This window comes from Mustela erminea, chromosome 1 (genome assembly GCF_009829155.1).
Source record: "Mustela erminea isolate mMusErm1 chromosome 1, mMusErm1.Pri, whole genome shotgun sequence".
Classification (NCBI taxonomy): domain Eukaryota; kingdom Metazoa; phylum Chordata; class Mammalia; order Carnivora; family Mustelidae; genus Mustela; species Mustela erminea.
The window spans coordinates 33,486,781-33,511,436 of NC_045614.1; the positions used below are offsets into that span (position 1 = coordinate 33,486,781).

Genomic DNA, 24,656 nt, shown 5'->3' on the forward strand with positions numbered 1-24,656 from the left:
ACTGATAAGTCCTTACCGACTTTGGGCTCTTCTTGGGAACTGGCAACCCTGGAAAAAATGCAACAAGGAGGGAAGAGGGGAAGAAATCATTAGCATATAAATGTTACCTTTTCCTTAAAGAACAATCCCCAGGTGTTTCATGGCAACCTAGCCATCTGCAGAGTTATGTCAGATTTCTCCCCAGCATCGGAGTTACCAGGCTGTTCATATCGAATCAAAGCAGAGGGAGGAGGAGAGCGAGAGGCAGGAGACCTATCTGCATTAGCTATGCTGGCTTGTACTGCAGCAGCCTGGAGGCTGGGAAAAGAAATTCACAGACCTCAGCGGCCTGGGAAATTGAACACTTGGACAGAATCTCAAATGCTCTTCTGGATTAAGAGAGACTTAACTTACAATTAAGTCCAGGATATTTCCTTTCCGCACGATCCACTTGTCAATCGAAGCGGACCAATCAGGACAGAGGAAGGGGTGTATATTTAGTTGCAGAGGAGTACATGGTTAAAATTAAATTTTTCTTTCCTTTTTTTTTTGGATCGGTTCTTTCTCTCCCCCCCACCCCTGCTTTTCAGGAGAGGAAATGCCTTCTTTATTTGGATGAGCTGAACACCAAAAACAAAGAAGGATGCTCTTTTGCCAGCAGAGAACACAAATTCAACTTGGTGTAGGACCCCCTCCAGATCATGGGCACACCTCTCTGTGCATGTCAATCACCCAAGCACACTCCTATTTAGCTTGGAAAGGACGCTAGCTGGTGTCAGACCCTTAAGGGGAAAGGAGATTGCTGGGGAGTGAATGAGAAATTTCATGGAGCTGCGAGAAGATGAGAAAGGCAGAGGAGAATAAGGTATTCACTGATCTTTGCTGGCTCTTCCGGAACCCTATCCTTCGTGGGAGGGGGAGAGCTGGAAGGGGCTGGTGATTGCCTCACACTTCTAGAAAAGTCAGCAGCGATTAGGAGCAGACATATGGGAAATCTGCCAACTGGGGAGTGCAGCAAAAGAGGGTTAGAAAGGAAAATAAAAGCATATAATGGTGTTTCAAAGGTAATCATTTCTGCAAGCTGCCCTCTCATTTTTTATTTATTTTTTATTTTGGGTTTGAGCGAGGGTTAGAATGCAAAATGCGGATTCCATCTGGACTGGGCACCAAAGATATACTTGGGATCTGAGGATTTTGCACTGGCAACTTCAACCTTTTTTAGAAAACGATCCCTCTGTAGTGTGATGATTTCAATGCTTTGGGAAGTGACTTGTCAAACCGTGAGCTGTGCTAAGTTCAGCACAAGTAACACGAGGCAAAGGAAGTGGGTGAGTAGGAGGAAGCCATCAGGGGAGCACTGCTAATGTGCCCACTGCAAGTGAGGCATGACTGGCCATGGATTACTCGCCCCCAAAGGCACTGCGGACACTCTTCTGGCAAGGCTTTTCATATCACCAAAACGAGGTCACCATGGTCTGGCCAAGTGGTTCTCAGACTTCTGAAGACATACAGAGAACTTGAAGAATTGTTATAAAGGCAGAATCCCGGGCCCCACCCTGAGGAGGGCCCAGGAGTCTGCAGTATACACATATCTTCTAGGACATTCTGACAGGTCTGAGGACCACATCTAAGGAGACTGTATTACATTTTCAAGTTGGGCGAACTCAGACAGGCAGCCTGCAGTGGGTTCCCTCAGTGCCTCAGTTTATGACAGGAGTCAGGCTCACGTCACAGGATTAGGACAATCTGGACAAGGAGGACAACACATGTGAAAGCCTCATACCTGGCACAGAGTAGGCCCCTCAAATGTCAACCATGACACCTTACCTTGCAAATTTACACTGTTTAGAAAGGAAGGGGTTACAGTCACCTTCCTCTAACTAGAGAAAGTCATTTGCCCAACATGCTAACATACGGAAACCACAGGAGGGGGAAATACTTTACCTATGGAGGAGAATAAGTGTTGAGCAATTTGGTTGTGTCATTATTCTTCAAAAATTATTAGGTGCTTTTATGTGTTCATTAATGTGATTCCCTTAGGAATTATTATTATTTTTTATTATTTTATTATTTAGTGTTGGTCACTGGACAGACTTCAAAATTGTATACCATTACGTCTTTGAATGCAGATGTTTTTCTAATTCAGACTGACCTCCTAGCTGACTGGAAGAAGCACCATTTCACTGTAGTTAGCTTTTACCAGACTTGCCTTTACCAGGATCCCAGTGACCCTCTATAAAAATGTGTCCAGAATATCCAACTAGGTAGGAATCAGGGAAAATGGCTTTTATCTATATTCTGCTTATCATGTATAAAACTGACCATCTTAGGGGTGCCTAGATGGCACAGTCAGTTAAGGGTCAGACTCTTGGCTTCAGCTCAGGGAGTGATTTCAGGGTCGTGAGATCGAGCCCCGCATTAGGCTCCTGTTCAGGTGTCCTTGGGACTCTCTTCCTCGCCCTCTGTCCTTCCCCCCTTCTCTCTCTCTCGCTCAATGAATAAATAAATCTTTGTCCCTGTCTCTTAAGATTTCATTTATAAAATAAAGGTCCTGTCTTTGTCCATCAGAGAGAAGCACTCGCCCTCTGAAAGGTGCAGACACAAGGATGCTCACTGCACACTTTTGGTATAAAGGAAAGCAGGAAAGCACTAGAGGCTCCAAACAAACTGGGCAACATGGAACCTGTAAGGCAGTCTGCAGAGGTTAAAAGGCATGGGTTATCTCTACAGGTAATACGGACAGTCTCCAAAACACAAGGCTGAGTGCAGGCAGCGTGCTGCAGGTGGAGACAGGTGTTAAATACACGCAAACACCTGCACAGGCTCCACTCCCCATGATCGTCCCACACCAAACTGATGAGCCGCCAAGGAGCGGCAGCGATGGGAGGGGCCGGTTTAAGCAGATGTGGCCTTTATCTATAAGTCTTTATCAAGAATACCATATTTGTGGGTGCCTGGGTAGCTCAGTGGGTTAAAGCCTCTATTTCGGCTCAGGTCATGATCTCAGGGTCCTGGGATCGAGCCCCGCATCGGGCTCTCTGCTCAGCGGGGAGCCTGCTTCCCTTCCTCTCTCTCTGCCTGCCTCTCTGCCTACTTGTGATCTCTCTCTGTCAAATAGATAAATAATGTCTTAAAAAAAAAGAATACCAAATTTTATCTTGCTGAGGCAAGAAAACAGCTAGCTAAAAGTAAACATTAACTCATGAATGGCTCCTCCATTAACAGCACAAAACCAAACAGTCCATAGCACGCTGGATGACAGCTACAGTGGGCTTCCTCGGAGGAAGCAGTTCATACAACATTCCAAAAGATCCCGAATCAACAGACACCGCAAGCTGTATTTTAGAACAAACAAGAAAAACTTCTTTTAATTTAAAGAGCAATTTGTTCCACTTTGCTACCTTCTTTTTAAAAAGCCAGCCTTTTATGGGAGCCAAAACTGGCCACAAATTAGTATTCAGAATGTCAAAACTCAAGAGCCTCTACTTGAGTGCTTTTTAAAAGAGAAATCAAGGATCTGCTTTAAGTCCACACAGTCATTAAATCTTAAAATCTAATGAATATGAATGCTGGAACAAAGCCCCTGATTACGTATTTTAGCCAAACCACTCAGATGGTTTGAAAACAGCTGGGAGACCTAATGGAAAATATTCAGAAAAGGTCACCATGCAGCAGAATTTTCCAAGACCCGGCATTGGATGGGTGACCCAAAGCAGCAAGATCCCACACTTGCCAGCAAGACAGTGCTTTTCCCAGGACAAATCGCACTTCGTGCCTCCAGGGGGGGCAGGAAGCTTGTATTATATACGTTGTGTCACATACTACAGACAAGGCTCAGATGAAGAGAGGGCGCCTGTCGTCATGGACTCTCCTGTTTCCTTCAGAGAAAGGAAGAGCAATTTCGAGAAGAGACAGAAGAAAAAGTCTAGGGATGGTACCGTCTGCTCTTTGAGTCTAGAAGGTAGCAAATGCTATTTCAAAGGGGTCCCAGAAAACTTTACAGTTCAAAGGTGAGTCTAAGTGTGATTTATAGAAGCAAGAAATGTTGGCACCTGAATTTCCCAAGACCCTGTGAAGAAGATGTCCTTTTGGAGAAAACAAATGGCAAAGACTGTGCTAGGGACTAGAATCTGACCAAGTAACAGGAAGAGAACTCTTTCCTTCTAAATATCAAAACCATAAACTATGCTACTGGACATGTTCTCCTAGAACTAAATGGTGAATGTTTTTCTTGGTGAAATTTTATAATGGTTGTCTGCAATAATTTACGTGAAAAAAGTAAAAATAGAATATATATGCATTCAGAAACAAAGACTGGAAGGTCACATGTCGAAACAGTGCATTCTTTGGCTCATGGGACCATGGATGGTTTTATTACCTATTTTAGTAACTTCTACAACAAGAAAAGCTTTATTTATTTATGAACACACACACAGACACCGAGAGATACCACAATAAAGAAAAGCATATACTGCCTTTTTATGTAGGATGGATATAGTAAAATGCAGAACATTTTACCGTACTTTTAAATCTCAAGAGCCATCACTTACCTCTACATCCTCCGAGAAGTGATAACCTCCCCCCCCCCATGAATGTATACGGATGGCTTCTTTAAGTACCACTGTTGAGATTAAGACTTGTGTTTATAGGCTGACTCAAGGGACACCGGGAAGACATCGATAGCTCAGCTGTGTTACCAGGAGAAGCCAAACAAAAGGCAGGCACTACCCTTCCACAACTGACATGAACAAGCCTGAGTTGTAGGAAAGAGATCAGGCTTCTTTGGACCTAACTTCCTCCAGGTTAAAGCAAGTGAAAATGTCAATCAACCAGCCTTACCAACTGAAGGAATGAAGAGAAATCACGCAAAAGGTGTCACCGCCATAAGCAAAGTGGAACTACAAGTTATAAAAATGTACTATGCCATCAATTCACATTTTTTCTTTGTGATATTCATTGCGCTTTGTACTTGATCTCTAGATTTAAGCATGTGAATAGAATCATGTTAGCTTCTTCTTTAGCATTCCAACACACACTATGTCACTAATCCACGTCACTGAACACAAGAAATTCTTTAGAAGTTTGCATTGCAAAAAGTTTGATTGAAAGCAACACTGGTGTTGAATTAGGTAATGCAACGATCAAGGAGCTGGGAACTGTTACCTATATTGAGAGAGAGAGACTGACAGATTCACGGATTTAAGCAATCAGGTAGTTAATTCATGGAGACCACTGAAAGCCATGGAAAGAAGACTAAGAACTTGGTCTGGGGCTACTCATAGATTCCAAACAGAATAAAACTACTCCTGAGCACATTTGCATCTCAGACCCCACTAACTTTCTTTCTTATTCTAAAATACATCAATACATAATCCTAAATGCTGGACTCGAAAACTACAGCTGATTTTAACCCAATAAACTCATCATCAAGAGTTTGTATTCAGGAAATAGACAGAAAAAGATTTATCTAAAAAGATGTTCAACACAGTATTCTTTAAAGAAGATAAAGATTGGAAACAATTTTTTGGAACAGTTTTGGAAACAAAAATCTGAACTAAGAACAGAGGACCAACCAAACATATTGCTATAGCAACAAGATGAAAAATTCTGAATCCATTAAAACAGGCAGTGATGGACATAAGACGTGCAAAGCAGGATAGAACTTTATACATAGGATATAAGGTCATGGGGTGCCTGGGGTGGCTCAGTCCTTGGACATCTGCCTTCAGTTCGGGTCATGATCCCGGGGGTCCTGGGATCAAGTCCTGTATGAGGCTCCCTGCTCGGTGGGGAGGCCTGCTTCTCCCTCTCCCATTCCCCCTGCTTGTGTTCCCTCTCTCAAAGTCTCTCTCTGTCGAATAGATAAAATGAAATCTTTAAAAAAATAGAAAAAAAAAGAATATAAGCTCATTGTTTAAAAATAGGTATATGTGGAACACCTGGGTCGCTCAGTGGGTTAAGCCACTGCCTTTGGCCCTTTGGCTCAGGTCATGATTCCAGGGTCTTGGATCAAGTCCCGTTTGGGGCTCCTTGCTCGGCAGGCAGCCTGCTTCTCTCTCTGCCTCTGCCTACCTCTCTTGCCTGCTTGTGTGCTCTCTCTCTTTCTCTCTGACAACTAACTAAGTAAATAAATAAAATCTTAAAAAAAAAAAAAAGGTATACGTATATATTGCACACATACATCACACACCCAAAGACTTAAAGAACATGTATTAAAATAGTCTTTCTGAATGCTAGGATTAATATGTGATTCATATGCTTATTCTCAGTCTTTGCCAAGTTTTCCAGATTTTACGTACAAGTACAATTATAAACAGAGAAGCATTACTCAGTGTGCTTGGACAATGGTAAGTATTTATTAGTTTTAGTGCAGTGCTAGATTAAAAAATAACAGGAATTTGTTCTAGCTCTCTTTTGGCTCAATGATTACCATTTCTACTTGAGTGTCTGTGCTATAAATCCTGGGCCATGGCCTTGACTGAAAATAGAATAAGAAAAAGCTGTTAGAGCCTCTCTCAAGCAAAGAGGAACAGAAGTAAACAATTTCAAGCAGTCTCTGAAACCTTAACCAGTAACCCTACAAAGCCAATTCTACTGAGTTCTATGACCATCAGATTAAATCAGCTTGTCTAAGCATATGGCTATGGTGTTAGATGCAACTCCTGGGGTGAGGCTGACTTCCACTGTCTGGGTCTCTAATAAGGACAGAGCGTATAAAATACCTTATCAGCAAACAGAGAGGGTAATGAGAAAGATCAAGAAGAAAGAGAAAAGTTTCATTGCTTGCTTCTCCTTCCTTCTTGGGAAGATTTAAAGGGCACGTCTAAAAATTTTTTGAGGAGGGACACTGCATTAAAGAACTTTGCAGAACACTGATATCTACCGACAAAATGTTGCCACATAAAGGAATCACATACCCAGCAGGGTAATGCTTTTATGGGTGGGGAGAGGGAAGGGGACAGTACGAGGATGGATCACAATACTAAGGGATACATGAGGTACAGATGGAGGGGTGCAGGAAGGTGTAAGGTTCCCTTGGCCATGCAGAAGTGATTATTACTTCACCGCAAACCAGTGACTCGACGCAACTAACATTAATGGCCAGTATCCCTTCTTACAAAAGCCACCCAAGGGGTGCCTGGGTGGCTTAGTCTGTTAAGAATCTGCCTGTGGCTCAGGTCATGATCCCGGGGTCCTGGGATTGAGCCCCGCATAGGGCTCCCTGCTAAGTGGGGAGCCTGCTTCTCCCTCTCTCTCTTCCCCTCCCACTTGTGCATGCAGGCGTTCTCTCTCTCTCAAATAAATAAAATCTTAAAAAAAAAATAGCCATCCACATCATCTCTACCAATTTTTTGTTTGTTTGGTTTGTTTAATACCAAACATGTAAACCGTGATTAAATTTAAACTGCACTTCCCGACTGATAAAATGCTAAAGACGGACCAGAAAACTGAAAAAGGGTAGAAGACTCAGCCCTAACTTTTTCCATTGGGGACTGGAAGGAAATTAGGGAAAATTCACTCCCTCATTTCACCAAACTGCACTAAAGTCCTGCTATGTGCCAAGAGCTGGCATGAATTAAAGCAATGAGTAAGATCTACAAGGTCCTATTTTCACAGGGCTCACATTCTGTGGGAAAACAGAGCATATACAACTTAGCAAATACTTTCAGAGGAATAGCTTCAGTGAAGAAAACCGAAGCAGGAATGTGGAACAGGCTGTGCCTGGGATGCACGGCTAGTTTACCCTTGGGCGGGATCGGGGGTGTGGGGGATGTCAAGCTCCTCTTTCTTGAAGAGCCAGTATCTGAGCTAAGACCTGAATCATGAGAAGGAACCATCCGTGTGACTACTCACCCATACAAGATTTATTGAGCTCTGCCATACGCCTACCGAAGCACAGCTGAAGAGATAAAGGTAAATCAGACTTGGCCCTGACCTGGACGAGTTCATAGACTGTCTTACAAAAAAAAAAAAAAATGCTCAACAGTGATAATTGAGCGTGGTCAGTGCTAAGCACCGTGCCGGAAAGAAGTATGATGGCTCTGGGGAGCACGAGTAAAGAAAGCTAATCCGATGTGAAGAAGTAGGTGGTGGGGATGAGCCCTGAAGGAGGGTTGGCATTTAATCACAGGGTCAGGAGGTTGGCAGCGATATGTGATGATGGATGCTTGATTGAAAAATGATGATGAGCTTTTTCAAAGTTCTTTTTTTTTTTTTTTTTTAAACCTAAATCAGTGCGCCAGTTTCACCCCAAGGCCAAGTTTCAACTAGAGTACCTTCTCACTGAAGGACCTTGCAAATGCCGTGTATCATAAAATTGAATCCATGAAGCAAAAATTTAAAAAATGGTTCTAGTTTAGAGATGCTTGCTTTGTATCTTCTTCTTCCTCGGGTCCAATCCCATGCTCGACCCTGCGGTATCATATCTCAAGGCAAATGTGATAGTTGCTGCCAAGAACAAGAGCATCAGACCCAACGTCTCCAAGAAGATGAAGACGTTCTCTCCTTTGGTGACCTAAGAATGGCCGTCATGAAATATTGGCCATCATATTTTTTAAAAATATTTTATTTATTTATTTAATGGAGCGAGAGAAAGATCACAAGTAGGCAGAGAGGCAGGCAGAGAGAGAGAGGAGGAAGCAGGCTCCCTGCTGAGCAGAGAGCTCAATGTGGGGCTCAATCCCAGGACCCTGAGATCATGACCTGAGCCGAAGGCAGAGGTTTAACCCATTGAACCACCCAGGCTCCCCCGGCCATCATAATTTAGAGAGATGGTTGGACCCCAGAAGCATGGAGTAAGTAGCTCTGAGGTGTGTCACGTGTAGCATCTGTTGAGAAGAACAGAGTTCCACAGCTTTATGGGGACAGAGAAGTCGGCTTCAATTACACAGTACGTACAGCCTGATAAATATGTCCCAAAGAGAAAATAAATGGTTTGCAAGTCTGCCGGCTGCTAATAGTTTACAGGGCCTTTCGCCTCAAAGTCGTAAGCCTTGAACCGGCACAGGTGAGGAGAGACCCAAAGTCATTAATACTTTGGAGCCACAAGTACCGTCATAGTGCAATTCCTGTGAGATAAATGGTCACGTCACAAACGGTGTCCACGAAATGGCACAGATACTGCTGTTGTTGTTCTCTCCCCAAAACACCACAAAGGGCCAAAAACTTGGTTTCTCTTCTCATTTGTGTATTTTTAAAAAGGGTGGGGGGGGGCCAGAGTCTGCAGAAGCTAGAGCTGAGAGTAGAGTGAACTAACAAGAACGGAGAGCTTGCCTTGGCTGACGTACACTCATTCTTCTCAACAGCTGTCTGCGTTAAGTACTAAGATCATCCCTGGTTTAGAGATGAGAAAACTGAAGCACTGACAATTCAGTAACATGGCCAAGGTCACAGGGGAGCCGCGGAGAGCAGACCTGGTGTAATGCCAAGACTGGGCTTTTTAACGTTGAACTACATAGCCTCATTCAGAGGTGCTTAATCCATTTGGGATCGCGCCCCGTTAGGAAAGGGTATATACACATAAAAGTACATTCATAAAAATTTTGCCTACAGCTTCAGGGATATATGGATAACATCCTGCAGGTCAACAGGTCAAAGTATCTTGAGCCCGTAACTGTGATGTGGGTTTAGGAACAGAATTCCCTTTCTAGAGATAGCATCGGAGTCTAGGCATTGCCAATCAGATTCTTAACATGGTTGCTGACTTTTTTTTAAAGGTTTTATTTATTCATTTGACAGAGAGGGAACACAGGCAGGGGGAGCGGGAGAGGGAGAAGCAGCTTGCTGCCGAGCAGGGAGTCTAATGTAGGGCTCAATCCCAGGACCCTGGGATCATGACCCGAGCTGAAGGGAGACACTTAATGACTGACCCACCCCAGTGCCCCTGGTTTCTGATATTTTACCCCAAGTCATAGTACTTGAATCATTAATCATTCAGGGCTATGTATACTAAAAATATAACAAGATGGGTCTCCGAATTGGGGGCAATGAAGCAAGTCTTCAGAGCTACACAACTAGCAGGCTGGCTGATCGCCCAGCTCGATGAAGTACGGTTTTCAAAGCAGGCAGGAGCTTTTTCTACCTTGCATATGTATTCCAACACTATGTAATAACACGACTTTTTTAAAAAAATGGGGTGCAGGAAAAAGATGGAGTGAGTAGAGTGAGTTATGGCGTCTTCTTTCCAGAAGGGGAAAGAAAAAGAACTTGTCAACTGAAAAAGACCACTAATTTGTTATGATGTACCATGAGGCCAATCTTTCTTCTCCAGAGAATATTCCTATCCAGGTCTACTTTGTTAGGGGTGGAATTAAGTCAGTTTCTCAGGTGGCTCCAGGGAAGCTCTCTCACTCCATGTAGGTTGGAAATATTTGTCCTTTGAGTGTTTAGGTGTATGGTCTTATCTTAGTCTAGAAATGCCTCTACTTCTGAGGCAGACGCTCTGCCTGCCAGACTGAGAGCTTGACTTTCCTACCACCTGGATTTCAAATCTGAATGGCTCTTTGCGTTCATGCTTAAGGGTTGGCCTTGTTACCCATCTCCCTCATGCCCCTTGATCACTGAGGTCTCCCTGGGATAGGAGACGCTACTTGTAACTCTGAAGTTCCAAGGCAGTTCCTGTAAGGCTCCAAGTTTCACTTTTAGCTGCTTAGGATGTGTAGGGAGGATTATGAAAGAATAGTTCAAAATAGCTCATTGAAAGAAAAAACCAATAAGGATTCCTTTTCTAGGTTGGACAAACAGGATGCTGGGTAGGCCCTTATTTTAAGGCCACTGGCCCCAAAGGGAAACCTATCACTGTAATTGGTGCTGAGAAGTTTCTAGGTTAAAAAAAAAAAAAAAAGAAAAGAAAAAGCCAGGATCCTTTTCTACAGGGTTACTGACTTTTAGGATGATTTTTATCCTGGCTGCTTTATTTTTAGCCATGTAAGTTAGGCACAGGACCAACAAAGAGATCCAGGAGAGTCTCCTGAATTGTTTTAACCTAATAGGACAGTAAACCCCTGAAATTTAAGGCTCTTCTGGAGGCTTCTCTTTCCTACCATAGAGGTTTCCAAAATGTATGCTAAACCCATTCATGTCTGTCCATCTCCGCTGCAACCCCTTTTCTTGCTAGATGACCATTAAGAACCTAAGAATTGGGGCGCCTGGGTGGCTCAGTGGGTTAAGCCGCTGCCTTCGGCTCAGGTCATGATCTCAGGGTCCTGGGATCGAGCCCCGCATCGGGCTCTCTGCTCAGCAGGGAGCCTGCCTCCTCTCTCTCTCTCTCTGCCTGCCTCTCTGCCCACTTGTGATCTCTCTCTGTCAAATAAATAAATAAAATCTTAAAAAAAAAAAACAAAAAACCCAAGAATTGGTATCTGCTTTATTCTTCATCCCCTTTAATCTATTATCCACACAGAGGCCAGAAACATCTTTCCGAAGCATGAATCAGACTATAAGGACTGCAGGATACACGTTTCTGTGGCTTCCCAACACAGTTTCAATGAAGTGTAAGCTCTTTTCCGTGTCCCACGAGGCGTTCCTCGCTCCCCGCCCGCCTGCCCCGTGATTTCATTCCCTACTACTCTTCCCCTTGCCCATCCTCCAGCCTGGCACTCTCCACTTCTGGACTAATTCCTTCCACTCCTCTGAACGTCTTCACTGGCTGTGCCCTCTGCCTGGAACACTGTCCCTGCAGACCTCCACGGGTGGCTTCTTGTCACTGAGGGCTCTCGTTGAATGGCACTATTCCTGAGAAGACATTCAGGGAACCATGCCATCAGCAGATCCAAAGTGAGCCGCCTTCTTCTTCTTTTTGTTAAGAGTTTATTTTTAAGTAATCTCTACACCTGCTCCGGGGGCTCGAACTCACAACCCCAAGATCAAGGGTTGCATGCTCTATGGATAGAGCCAGCCAGGCACCCCTTGAGGTGAGCCTTCTTCTCTTTTCTTTCCTTCTTTTTTTTTTATTTTTATTTTTATTTTTTAAGACTTTATTTATTTATTTGACAGAGAGATCACAAGTAGGCAGAGTAGAAAGGCAGGCAGAGAGAGAGGGGGAAGCAGGCTCCCCGCTGAGCAGAGAACCTGATGTGGGGCTCGATATCAGGACCCTGAGATCATGACCTGAGCCGATGGCAGAGGCTTAAACCATGGAGCTACTCAGGCGCCCTCGAGGTGAGTCTTCTTATCATACTTTATTCACACAGACCAGTTTCTTGGTTTTCACAGACCCTGAGGTTCTCTCAGATTATTCTGTTTACTTGTCTATTGTCCATATTGCTCATCATTGTAATTTACTTACTTATTGTCTCCATTTCATGGACCAGGTCTATCTGACTGTAGGACTGGAGTCCAGCCCTAAAACAGTACCAGGTCCCCAGGGGCAAATACCTCCTGGATGAACGTGTGACTGTGCACAGCTCACGAAATGCATTTGTATATTGCAGGCAGCAGGAAGGGCTGATGAGGCAAAGGGAGGGACAGCTCGGTCTTCCCTTGGATCATGTCATTGCTGCTGTGACTGCTTAACAGCTCTTGCTCCTTGGGCAGCTCCTTGATTGACTGCTGAGCTGCCAGGCTCTGCTCAACGCACGGCTGCCTCCCTGCATGTGGGAGAGCGAGGTCCCGCTTGTGCCACCTTGTGTTCTAAATTCCCATCACAACGGATGGCTCTGGTCTCAGAATTAACTGCAGACTCGCAAAGAAACCTCAGACCCCACAGCTCTCAGCTCCAGCAAATGATCTGTTCTCAGGGACTCTTCCAATCTCAGTAATTCTTCAGTTAAGGGTACCTTTACATCCTTCCTTAAAAAAGCAACTTCTATGCCAACACTGGGTTAAAAGACGCCAGATGCCTTCCCCTTCCCCACAAAAAGGAATATTTCAGGTCCTTTCCTTCAGCTAAATGCATGAATCTTTTGAGCAGTTTTAACAGACTTAGTGATGTGATAATCATTCTTCTGTCACCACGTACTTTCTGCAAAATGGGAGGGAGATTTTCCCATTTGCTCTGGAAGGGTATCTATAATTTGGTCATCTCAATTAACTTTATTACCACACTACTTAATTGTGACTGAAGGCAGCCGGCACCATATCAAAGTTTACCTCAATCTCTTAAATTTAGGAAACTGTATTAGCTTCGGAAAACACAGGTCACAGTTAATAACAGCAAGGCGATCCGACTTGGGAGTCCTGCAGCACTACATTATTCAAACTGTCTGGAAGTCAGACCTACAGAGCCATTTACTGAAGGGTCAGGTTTTTCCAAAGAGCAAAGGACATGTGATGAACAGCTACATTCATCTCCCATGGCGATATTAGATGTCTTTAAAATCTTCTTGCTGAAACAATATCTGAACCCGTCTAAGTGATTATGTGAATTACGAAGAAAAAAAGCTGTTTGCTTGACTTTGTCAATTTCTAATGAATTGCTGCCCCATATAGCTTTGGGAAGTAGCGGAAATTTAGGCCTTGTTCAACTATTAGATTTCAGGTTTCCGTGACTCAATACTCATTTTGCCGATTGCATTTGCTTAAAGGCAGAATATGGGAATCTGTTTCACCTCCCCACCTCCCCCAAACACACACCCCAACATACACACACACTGTCCCACTCAGGATGAATCTCAATTAGAAATAATTTACAGGTCAAGTACATTTAAGACGTAGGGAAAAATTCAAGAATTGCAAGGTTATTTAATGAAATATTTTTTCTGGGAACAGGATATATCACAGGGTCCTACCTTGAAGGAATACTTTGCATTTATGGCAAGGAAGGGTAAGTAACAGAAATTCACACTGGAAATGAAATAGTTCCTCACCCAGGAAGTATTTTCAGGGAGAAAGATACTCAAAAAATTTCTCACAGTGGGGACTGACTACCAGGATCCTTTGCTTCCTCTTGTATCTGACTCTGGCTGGTTCCTACTGCTCTAATCAGGCTTAGAGTCAACTCAGATGGAGAACTTCAGGCAAGAAAACACACTGGAAAAGAATTTTTTAAAGCTATCGTGAAGTTTCTGAGACTGCTTTTCACATACAAGAAATCCGCCATGGGTATTTTGGGGTGCCCCACGCTGGCTCACCCAACTTTTCCCTTGCTAGTGGAGTTAACATTCTCAGGACCAAAGAATTCATGGAAGAATCTGACTGATAGGGGCGTCTGGGTGGCTCATAGGAAGGAACATATCCCCAGCTACTTTTTCCCTTGGCGCTCCTCCTTTTCGCCTTCCTTTACCTTTTCTCTATCGCAGAAAATTATGCCAGAAGTACTGAGACGCAGAACCAGCTGAGTAAGTCCTCCATCTCCTTTTTCTAAAATTCTATCTAATGTGCAGGACCAAGAACAGCGTCCATCAGGACAGAGCAGCACTGCAGCTACCACAAGCCCTCCTCTTGCTCCGTCCTCCTGACAATGCTGGGGAAGGTACAGTTGGATGGCAATGCAGAGGCCCACAGCTGGACGGGGATGCACTAGCTAGTGATGGAGAAGAGGACAGAAGCAAGATTCTGACAACGGACCACGCCGCTACTTCCGTTCCTGAGCAGAAGCAATGACTGAGAAGAAATGGGGACTTCTCATAGGAAATTTCTCCCACCCAAGTTCAACCAAAAGTAATCTACAAACTGATTTCATTAGCACTCCAAAAAAAAAAAAAAGAAAAGAAAGAAAGAAAGAATATAGCATTTTCAACAGCAAAAACAAGATGGGTGCCAAAGGGACGAAAGCAGTGCTTCCCAAACAAAATTGATGTTGCTCTTCAGGGGACACTGGCCAGGTCTGAAGACACTGTTGGAGACTCCCATGAAAGAGGAGGAGAGGCTGCTATGGTCATTGAGTGGGTACAGACCAGGGAAGCTGCCAGGAAGCCTGTGATACCCAGGAAAATAATTATCCAGTCCATGACCTCAACACTGCATAGTTTGAGAAATTCTGAGATTAAAAAAAAAACCAACCATTTCTGGAGCACCCTGGATGGCTCTGTCGGTTAAGCTTCTGACTCTTGGTTTCAGCTCAGGCCATGAACTCAGGGTCATGAGATTGAGTTCCCCGAGTTGGGCTCTGTGCTCAGTATGAGTGTGCTGGAGATTCTCTGTCTCCTCCTCCCCACCAGCTTGTGTGTGCTCTCTGTAAAAACAACTGTTCCTTCCTTCTTCAATAGCCACGTCTAAGTGAAAGTTGCTCTGCAGGGGGGCAGACTACAAAGAATCCTGTTAATCAATGGGCAATTCTGTGATTTTTTAATGCAATCATTTTCCACTTTGGCACATGGTATCTATGGCAAAAGCAATCACAGAGAACATTTTTAAAATTAGAACCAACATACATCTCTTATCTAAGGGAGCACTGACCTAATTCTAGCTATCTTCAAATGATTTTAAAGAACTGATTAGTGTTTATGCAACTATACAAAAGCTTTTTAAAACACAGCTTTTTAGATAATACAGCGTGCCAGAGCCCTTGAACCTACCAACAGCCGAAATACAAGTCTAATACAAGTGCAGGTTGCTGCATTAGGCGAGTTGATAGCCTACACAAGGGACAGAAAGGGAGTCCCTCTATTTCGGAGTCTTATAACCAGTCCATGCTGCAGCTCTCTAACGATCATCACTGCTGCTCTATGATACGGGCGAAAGATCTTTCAAACAATTTTGCTGCAAATAAGAAAATCACGATAAAAAGATATATTAGCATTTTTCACAGCAAAGGTAATTTATCCAATGAGATTACTAGAAAAAGAATTAACCATGAGAAAATGGGGAGGGTGTGATTAACCACGGTGTATCTTAAATATTCACTTGCCTGTCATTATTGATAACGAGAGATTAGCACAGGGCTGAGATTCACCGGACGAAAGAAAGAATGAACAGCAGTGACTGCATAAGGCGAGAAACAAAAAACATTGAGAATATTCGAAACACAGTAAGAACAGGAGTATGAAATAAACCGAGGTAACAAGGTGGCACGAAAAGAGGCATGTTCCAGGTTGCCAGTGGAAACTCAAGACTCCTAAGGGCCCAGGGCTATTCTCAAAGACATTAAGATTCTACCGAGATTTCTGAACCCAACTGGGTTATGTTCACAGACAGGGGACGTGACTAATATCTGAGCAGGAACACAACCCGGGGAAATACCAGGTAAGGGTATTTAAAACTGCAGGTACAGGCTCAGTTAGAACAGTGTCAACGACTCCAGTCCAGATGGTCATAAAGAAAGTGTGATTTAATTTGAGGGAAATGAAGGAAGTGAAAAAAGTATTACCCAGAGTAAACACTCCGCCCCACATCGCAATTTGGGAAGACGCTAGGAAGATGCCTCTTGCGGTAAAGAGAAACTCAACGCAGTAAGGTCGCAGAACTATTATCAGAGATGGGAGAAGCTACCACGATCACATCCGTCACACGGGAGGCGGTAACTAATACATTAATTTTCACACGGAACCCAAGTAAGATAGTAAGAAAATTAACTCCAAAGTTAAGAAAAAGTGGTCTGAAGATACTTTGTTTCTTTGGTTGGGGAAAAAAGAAAAGGATAAATTCAACCTAAAAGAAAGGAAAGCTAACCAGTTTCTAGAATTTTTGAGACGATGACGGCAAAAGGCGATTCCTAGAAAATGCGTCCACAGCAAGTCTGTGCACCCATGGGCATCTTCGCGCTCACTGCGTTTGGGTCTCAAACTCGGCAGCCGGTGGGCTGTGCGCAGGCGCGGGCCCAAGTGTGCCAGGCCGGATGGAAGACCAAGGGAAACGGGAGGACTGTGCAAGCTGGAGTTGTTGGTGCCGAGTAAGTGCACTCACATTTTTAAGAAATTTAAAGCGAGACTACTGAAAAATACATGAGTGGGTCAGACGGAATACTGCCCACGGACCGCCGGTTTGCAACCCCAAATGCTTTTTATATTTCCGAGCTCTAATCCAATCATATTCGTACAGGGCAAATTTGCCCCCAAAGGGTCATTTGCAGTATCTAGAGGCATTTTTTTGTTGTTGTCACAATTTGGAGTGTGGTGGGGTGTGGTGGGTATACTATTGGCATCTACTAGGTAGAGACCAGAGAAGCTGGTACACATTCTACAATGCACCCAGTGGATCCTGGCAACGAAGAATGATCTGGCCCCAAAAGCCAGTCTTGCTGAGGTTGAGACACTGCTCAAGCCTCATGTCAGACAAAAAAGGCTCTGCTGTCACCCTCCCCGCCGAGTCACCTGTTACCCACATCTGTGCCACAAATTCCGAATGTGGTGTGTTACTGCTGGTAAAATTCATGTGTTAATCTTGTCTCCCTAATTACAGTGCGAGTACCCTTGTTTTCTCTCTCCTTATCTTAGAGCTTGCACAAAGGATGTGCTCCATTCTTGACTGAGAAGACCAGGAATGATTCAGCTGGGAAGCACCTTGTCACAAATACTATTTGAACTACGAAATTCAACAGAGAAGAAAAACAGCTATGCACAGTTCACACTCTGAAATGCACTCACTGATGGAACAAACAGCTCCCAAGTGGTGCTCTCCTGCCCTAATCTCGCCATGACAGAACCTCAGACCCCAGATAACTGCCCATATTTCTGTTCGCTTGGATGTCCCATGAGTATCCCACAATTCACGTGCATGAGAAGAACCCTGGATTCCTGAATTCAAGGTCTGCCCGCTCTTGCTTCAGTAGCCAAATCCTAGCAAATGGCCCTTGTGTTCATCCAAGTGTCCAGGCTAAAACCTGGCCGTCATTTTGGGCTCCTCCCCTTTCCTTTCCTTCCTCGGGAGAGGTCAGCAAATTACAGCCTGTGGACCAAACTTTAGTTTTCCTGGGACACAAGCAATCCATTTGCTTATGTGTCATCCTCTACAAGGACAGAGTAGAGTGGCGGGGACAGACCATCAAGCCCATGAAGCTATAGTATTTACCATCTGGCCCTTTACAGAAGTCTGTGGCTCTCTCTTTGGCAGCCCCCTAAGTCCTGTTGACTCTCCTAAAGCCATCCTAAATCCCTCGCTCCCTCTGTCACCACTGCTGTCACTCTGGTCCAAGTTGCCAACACCCTTCTCAGACCACTGCAGTGGCCCTGAGAGGGCCTCCCTCCTCCACACATGTTCTACAAAATACACTCCATTCATATATGCAGAGGGACTGTCAAAAACTGTCAACAAGAGCTTGTCCCTTCCCTGCTTCACTGACACTGGTCCTCACAATAAAAATGGAATTTGAACTCCTGGTCCTGGGCTACAGTCTCTGAGGGCCACCCCGATGCCCTTTGTTCCTCTTCCATCAGCCACCCTGGCCCTCCGTTCTATTTCTTCCTTAGGGCACCTGCACTCACGTCCCTTCTTCCTGGAACAGCGGCTCCCTTTGTACTGTGGCTTCCTTCACTGGGGTCCCTCAGATTTTCTCACCCAATCACAAGGAGCCCTCTCACTCCGACCCCACCACTTCCTCTCACTTTACCTGATTTTGTTTTCTTTATTATCTCTGGCTGATCGCTTCCTGTTCTTCTGCTCATTTCTGCCCTATCTTTCCTTCCTCTAGAATAAAAGCTTCATGAAATCAGGAGCTTGTTTGTGTTACTCTATTCCCAGGGCCTATACCCGGGTCCCCTCAGAAGAGAAAACAAAGCAACGGTTCCACATTCAAATTCACCCATCAGTAGAAGTACAGAATGATAATTCTACATTCTGCTAACCATGCCAAGAATTCTAACCTGAACTTCTTAGACTCTTCCAGAAAGGGGAGAGGATGTCACCACTCCTTAATGAGAATTAGAAATCATACACACATTGGTGATAAATAATGCACAAAAGCAAGTAACTCAGGGCACTGAGTTTACCTTCAAGGAGGCTGAGACACTCCTTTATCAAAAAAGGGGGGGGGCATTATGCATCACGACTATAACAGGAATAAAACTGAAACCATCCAATCAAGTCTAATACTGTGTAAGTGTGAGAACAAGTAAGCGAAGCCTGCTTAGGTTTAAAAATTCTAAGACCAAAAGTCAGGTTAAAAAGTGTTAAGAGTGGGGCACCTGGGTGGCTCAGGGGGTTAAGCCTCTGCTTTCGGCTCAGGTCATGATCTCAGGGTCCTGGGATCGAGCCCCTCGGGCTCTCTGCTCAGCAGGGAGCTTGCTACCCCCCCGCCCCCACCAGCTTCTCTGCTTACATGTGATTTCTGTCAAATAAACAAATAAAATCTTTAAAAAAAAAAAAATGTTAAGACCAAAACCCTGAGTTCCTGAAGACGCTGAAAGTGGGGGGTCATTTTTAGGAGCTGTAGAATGAAAGACCGAACCAAAACAGAGATACTTTTATATTTATCTCATCTCTTGCTATGTCACTGTGAATATAAATGTGACCTAACATTCTATAAAGAATTCTCAAATAAAATTCTTGATGATTTTAAACCATGATAATAAACCAAAATAGCTACTTAAAACTGTAAAAAAGTAATAAAGACCAGAAGGCTCCTTACTAGCGAATGCAAATATTCCCCGTTCAGCTCTGTAGAAGGGCTAGGGAGTTTGCTAATTTTAACATGAACACCTTTTTTTTTTTTTTAAAGATTTTATTTATTTATTTGATAGATCACAAGTAGGCAGAGAAGCAGGCAGAGAGAGAAGGGGGGAAGCAGGCTTCCTGCTGAGCAAAAAGCCCGATGAGGGGCTTGATCCCAGGACCCTGGGATCACGACCTGAGCCAAAGGCAGAGGCTTAACCCACTGAGCCACCCAGGCGCCCCTTAAGAGCTAGGAAGGTATGAAGTGGGATGCTGGATCCGTCAAGAGGACTCGACTTCCAAAACTGTGAGGGACGCTAAGCATCAGAGAGGTAAGCAGGGAGGTCTATTACTTTGAGATACCAAACCCAATACACCAAGGAGACGTCAACATCTTCCCTTTGAAACAGTTTTGCCAAACTGTAAGTTGCTGATAGCTACTGGCACATTATACATTTATACAAATAAAGATAGACATAAATTTATATACATAAGAGTTTAAGGCAAATATTCTCATGTTTTAAAGTGTCTTTCCCTTTTTGGATTAAGGATACTTTATATTATTAAACAATTGAAATTAAGCTCCGTAGACAATGTCAGTCCAGCATTCAAAGATGAGATACTTCTGTGCTAGCTGGAGGCCCTATAATTCCCCTCAGAACCTGATGAGGCTGTCTCGATGGGGCAGAGCAGACAGCCCCAAGTGCTAATGCTTGCAAGCCTTCTCGGAGTCTCAGTTCCCGCTGACCACCTACCATCCAATTAACACATGCAAAGAGCTTAGACCGGTGCCTACACATGGAAGGACTTAATAAATTAGACTCATTATTATTATCTATATAAAACATATCCATTTCCATGGTGCCTGGGTGGCTCAGTCGGTGGAGTTTGGTTGAGGCTGGCTCTAGGTTTTCTGCTCAGGTTGTGATCTCAGGGACATGAGTCAAGCCCAGCGTCAGGCTCTGTGCTCAGCACGGAGTCTGCTTGGGACTCTCTCTCCCTCTTCATCTGCCCCTCCCCCTGTTCTCTCTCTCTCTCTCACACACACACTCATTCTTCTCTGTCTCTCCCCCTCCCTAAAATAAACAAAATCTTTTTTTTTTTTTAAGGATAACTATTCCCCATGAACTTGCCTTCAATTCTATATTTTTCTTCCATTCAAAGGTATAAGAGTAAGAGAAAGGGTAAAATAAAGCATATTGAACAAACCCTTTGGAGGGTAACGTAATCAAAGCCCCTAGACCAGAGCTGACGAACAGCGCCTTCTATGAGGATAGAAATGTTCCATAGCAGCACATGTAGCTACAGAGCTCTTGAAATGTGGCCAACTGGACTGAAGAACTGAATTGGACTTTGTATTTAATTTTAATTAAATAGCCACATGTGGCTAGTAACGACTGAGCTAGATGCTGAGGAACAGGTTTACCTGGACCAATACAACTCACTGAATTGATTTTCCAGTATCCTGGCCTACGGGCAGGCCAATCAATACATTTCCTTGTCATTTAGAGCCGCCTATGACAGACAGCTTTGTAGGCAAACAGACCTGGATGGTATTCAGGCTCTGTCATCTTTTTGCTCTGTGTTTTTGAAGTGGTCAAACTTGCACTGCCTGTGTCCTTAGCTATAATAATACAGAGGCACCCGGGTGGCTTAGTCATTTAAGCGTCTGCTTTCAGCTCAGGTCGTGATCCCAGATCCTGGGATGGAGTCCCGCACTAGAATCCCTGCTCAGCGGGGGGCCTGCTGCTCCCTCTCTGCTCCCCCTGCATGTACCCAAGCACTCTCTCTCTCTCAAATAAATAAAATATTTATAAATAAATAAACAAATAAATATAATAATATGATATTCAAGACAATAACAACAAAAAAGGCATCCGAATTGGTAAGGAAGAAGTAAACCTTTCACTATTTGCAGATGATACCATACTATATACAGAAAATCCAAGACTCCACCAAAAAATGGCAGGAACTGATAAAGTAATTCCGTGAAGGCACAGGATACAAAATCAATCAACAGAAATCTGTTTCATTTCTCTACACTAATAATGAAGTGGCAGAAAGAAATTAGAAAACGATTCCATTTAGAATTGTACCAAAAACAATTAGATACCTAGGGATAAGCCTAACCAAAGAGATAACAGATCTATATTCTGAAAACTATAAAACACTGATGAAAGACACTGAAGACAACATAAAATAATGAAAAGAGATATTCCTTTCTCATGGATTGGAAAGACAAATATTATTAAAATGTCTATATTACCCAAAGCAATCTACACATTTATTATAATCCCTATGAAAATACCAGCAGCATTTTTCACAGAAATAGAACAAAAAATTCTAAAACTTACATGGAACCACAGAAGACCCTGAATAGCCCAAGCAATCTTGAAAAAGAAAAGGGAAGCTGGAGACATCACAATTCAGTACTTCAAGCTACATTACCAAACCTATAATGAACAAGACAGTATGGTATTGGTACAACAACAGACACATAGATCAATGGAACAGAAGAGAAAACCCAGAAATGGACCCAAAACTACATGGTCAGCTCATCTTTGATAAAGCAGGGAAGAATATTTAATGGAAAAAAGACAGTCTCTCCAACAAACGGTATTGGGAAAACTGGACAGCCATATGCAAAAGAATGAAACTGGACCACTTTCTTACACCGTACACAAAAATAAATTCAAAATGGATGAAAGACCTAAATGTGAGAACCATAAAAATCCTAGAAGACAGCACAGGCAGTAATCTCTGTGACACTGGCTGTCACAAGTTTTTTCTAGTTTGTCTCCTGAGGCAAGGGAAACAAAAGCAAAAATAAACTATTGGGACTTCATCAAAATAAAAAGCTCTTGCATAGCAAGGGAAACAGTCAATAAAACTAAAAGGCAAGCTACAAAATGGGAGAAGATATTTGCAAATGGCATATCTAACAAAGGGTTAGTATCCAAAATATATAAAGAACTTACAAACCTCAACACCCAAACAACAGATAATCCAATTAAAAAATGGGCAGAAAATATCAATGGACGTTTCACCAAAGACGACATACAAATGGCTAACAGAGCCATGAAATGATGCTCAACATCACTCATCATCAGGGAAATGCAAATCAAAATTACAATGAGATATCACCTCACACCCGTCAGAATGGCTAAAATCAACACAAGAAACAACACGTGCTGGTGAAGATATAGAGAAAAAAGAACCCCTTTACACCATTGGTGGGAATGCTAACTGGTGAAGCCACAGTGGAAAGCAATATGGCGGGTCCTCAGAAAGTTAAAAATAGACCTACCCTATGACCCAGCCATCACACTACTGGGTATTTAACCAAAGAATACAAAAACACTAATTCAAAGCGATCCGTTCACCCTTATGTTTATAGCAGCATTATCGACAATAGCCAAGATAGGAAATAGCCCAAGCATGCATCAGCTGATGAACGGATAAAGAAAATGTGGTTTCTGTATACAATGGAATATTATTCAGCCATAAGAAATGATGAAATCTTGTCATTCACTGATTTGGATGGAGCTAGAGTGAATAGTGCGAAGTGAAATAAGTTAGAGAAAGACAAATGCCATATGCCTTCACTCACAGGTGGAATTTAAGATGAGCAAAAGGAAAAAGAGAGAAAGACAGATTAAGAAATAGACTCTTTTTTTTTTTTAAAGATTTTATTTATTTATTTGACAGAGAGACATCACAAGTAGGCAGAGAGGCAGGCAGAGAGAGAGAGAGGAGGAAGCAGGCTCCCTGCTGAGCAGAGAGCCCGATGCGGGACTCGATCCCAGGACCCTGAGATCATGACCTGAGCCGAAGGCAGCGGCTTAACCCACTGAGCCACCCAGGCGCCCAAGAAATAGACTTTTAACTGTAGAGAACAAACTGATGGTTACCCCGGGGGAGGTGGGTGGGGGATGGGTTAAACAGGGGATGGGGATTAAGGGGTGCATCTGTGATGAGCACCAGGTGCTGTATGGAAGTACCGAAGCCCTATATCGTACACCTGAAACTCATATAACACTGCATGTTAACTAGAATTAAAATAAAAAATTGAAAAAAATTATTATAAAATCGAAAAACCACAGGGCTCACCTCAGTAGAGTTCCCTTAAGGATCAGTGCTTATAAAAACAAAGGGCCTGATGTTACTTCACATTTTCATCGAACATATATGGCCTTCTGAAGAGCCACCAGTGCCAGGCATGATCTCACGTGGCGGGGATGAAGGAGGGACTGAGACCAAGCCCCTGCTCTCAGGGAGGTCACAAGTACGTCTGAGTGCCACGAGGGAGAAGCACGGAGCGGAACAGGATGCTGGGGTTCTCTGGTATTTTCTATGGACAGGTCAGAGCAACTTCTTGGGGAAAGAACCCGTGAGCCGAAGCCTGAAGGACGTGAGTGAGAGAGCCCTGTGGCTCCCGAAGAAGAAACACTCCGAGGGAGGGCAGGGCAGGTGCCAGGGCCTTGGCACAGACCTCAGAGCTGACCCCGGATGATGAGAAGTCATTTTGACATGAGGACCGACGTGATGCAATTGACTTTCAATCACGCTCGTCGGAGAGCGGACCGTGGGAAGCTCTCAGATGGGCCGCAAGGCCACTGTGAGGCCAGGTGCCGTATGATGGATGGCAGAGGCCAGGGAAGAAGTGGGAGGTAGGAGCCGGGGCATACCGAGAGGGATAGCCGGCAGAATTTGCTGATGTGAAGGCACAGAACTCTATCACAATTCAGACATCCCTCCGCAACTAACCTGAATTCCCCTTTTGGAGGCCGTGCACCTCAATCTGAGAGGTTCTGCCAGTCATATGCTTAAGCGGGGCAATTTGCAATTCATTCTCCAGCCCAAGACCAGAGGGCAGAGAGAAGAGAGGCACCCGATCACCCGGGTTTAACTCGGGCACAGAGCTCACTGCAGTTCTAAGTACGACGGTTTTGCATCACCTCAAATGGAAAAACACACACACAAGGATCTAATGCTAATGATGTGCTTAGATGAGGAGATCAGATACTGCTTTTCCTATAGGGATCAATGAGGAGTTAATGAACTAAATATAAATATCATCAGTACATTCTGATGAAAAATTAAGTGGCATCAATTTGCCCACGGACTTCGGACCTTATTCATGACTTTACACGTAAGATATACTCTGTGATAGTTACAGTATTGAAGTCTCTCATCTATAAGCCAAGATGCTG

The 24,656-nt window shown here is 43.8% G+C and overlaps 1 protein-coding gene across 19 annotated transcripts in view; it reads right to left on the bottom strand.

Annotated features, from left to right (window-relative positions):
* MAGI1 (membrane associated guanylate kinase, WW and PDZ domain containing 1) overlaps positions 1-24,656 on the bottom strand; it is a 631,665-nt gene that overhangs the window by 44,252 nt on the left and 562,757 nt on the right. For all 19 annotated transcript variants that reach the window (XM_032359452.1, XM_032359374.1, XM_032359366.1 and 16 more), the window contains one exon: positions 17-48. In XM_032359452.1, coding sequence (XP_032215343.1) covers positions 17-48 — 32 coding nt within the window. The remainder of the gene's footprint in view (positions 1-16; positions 49-24,656) is intronic.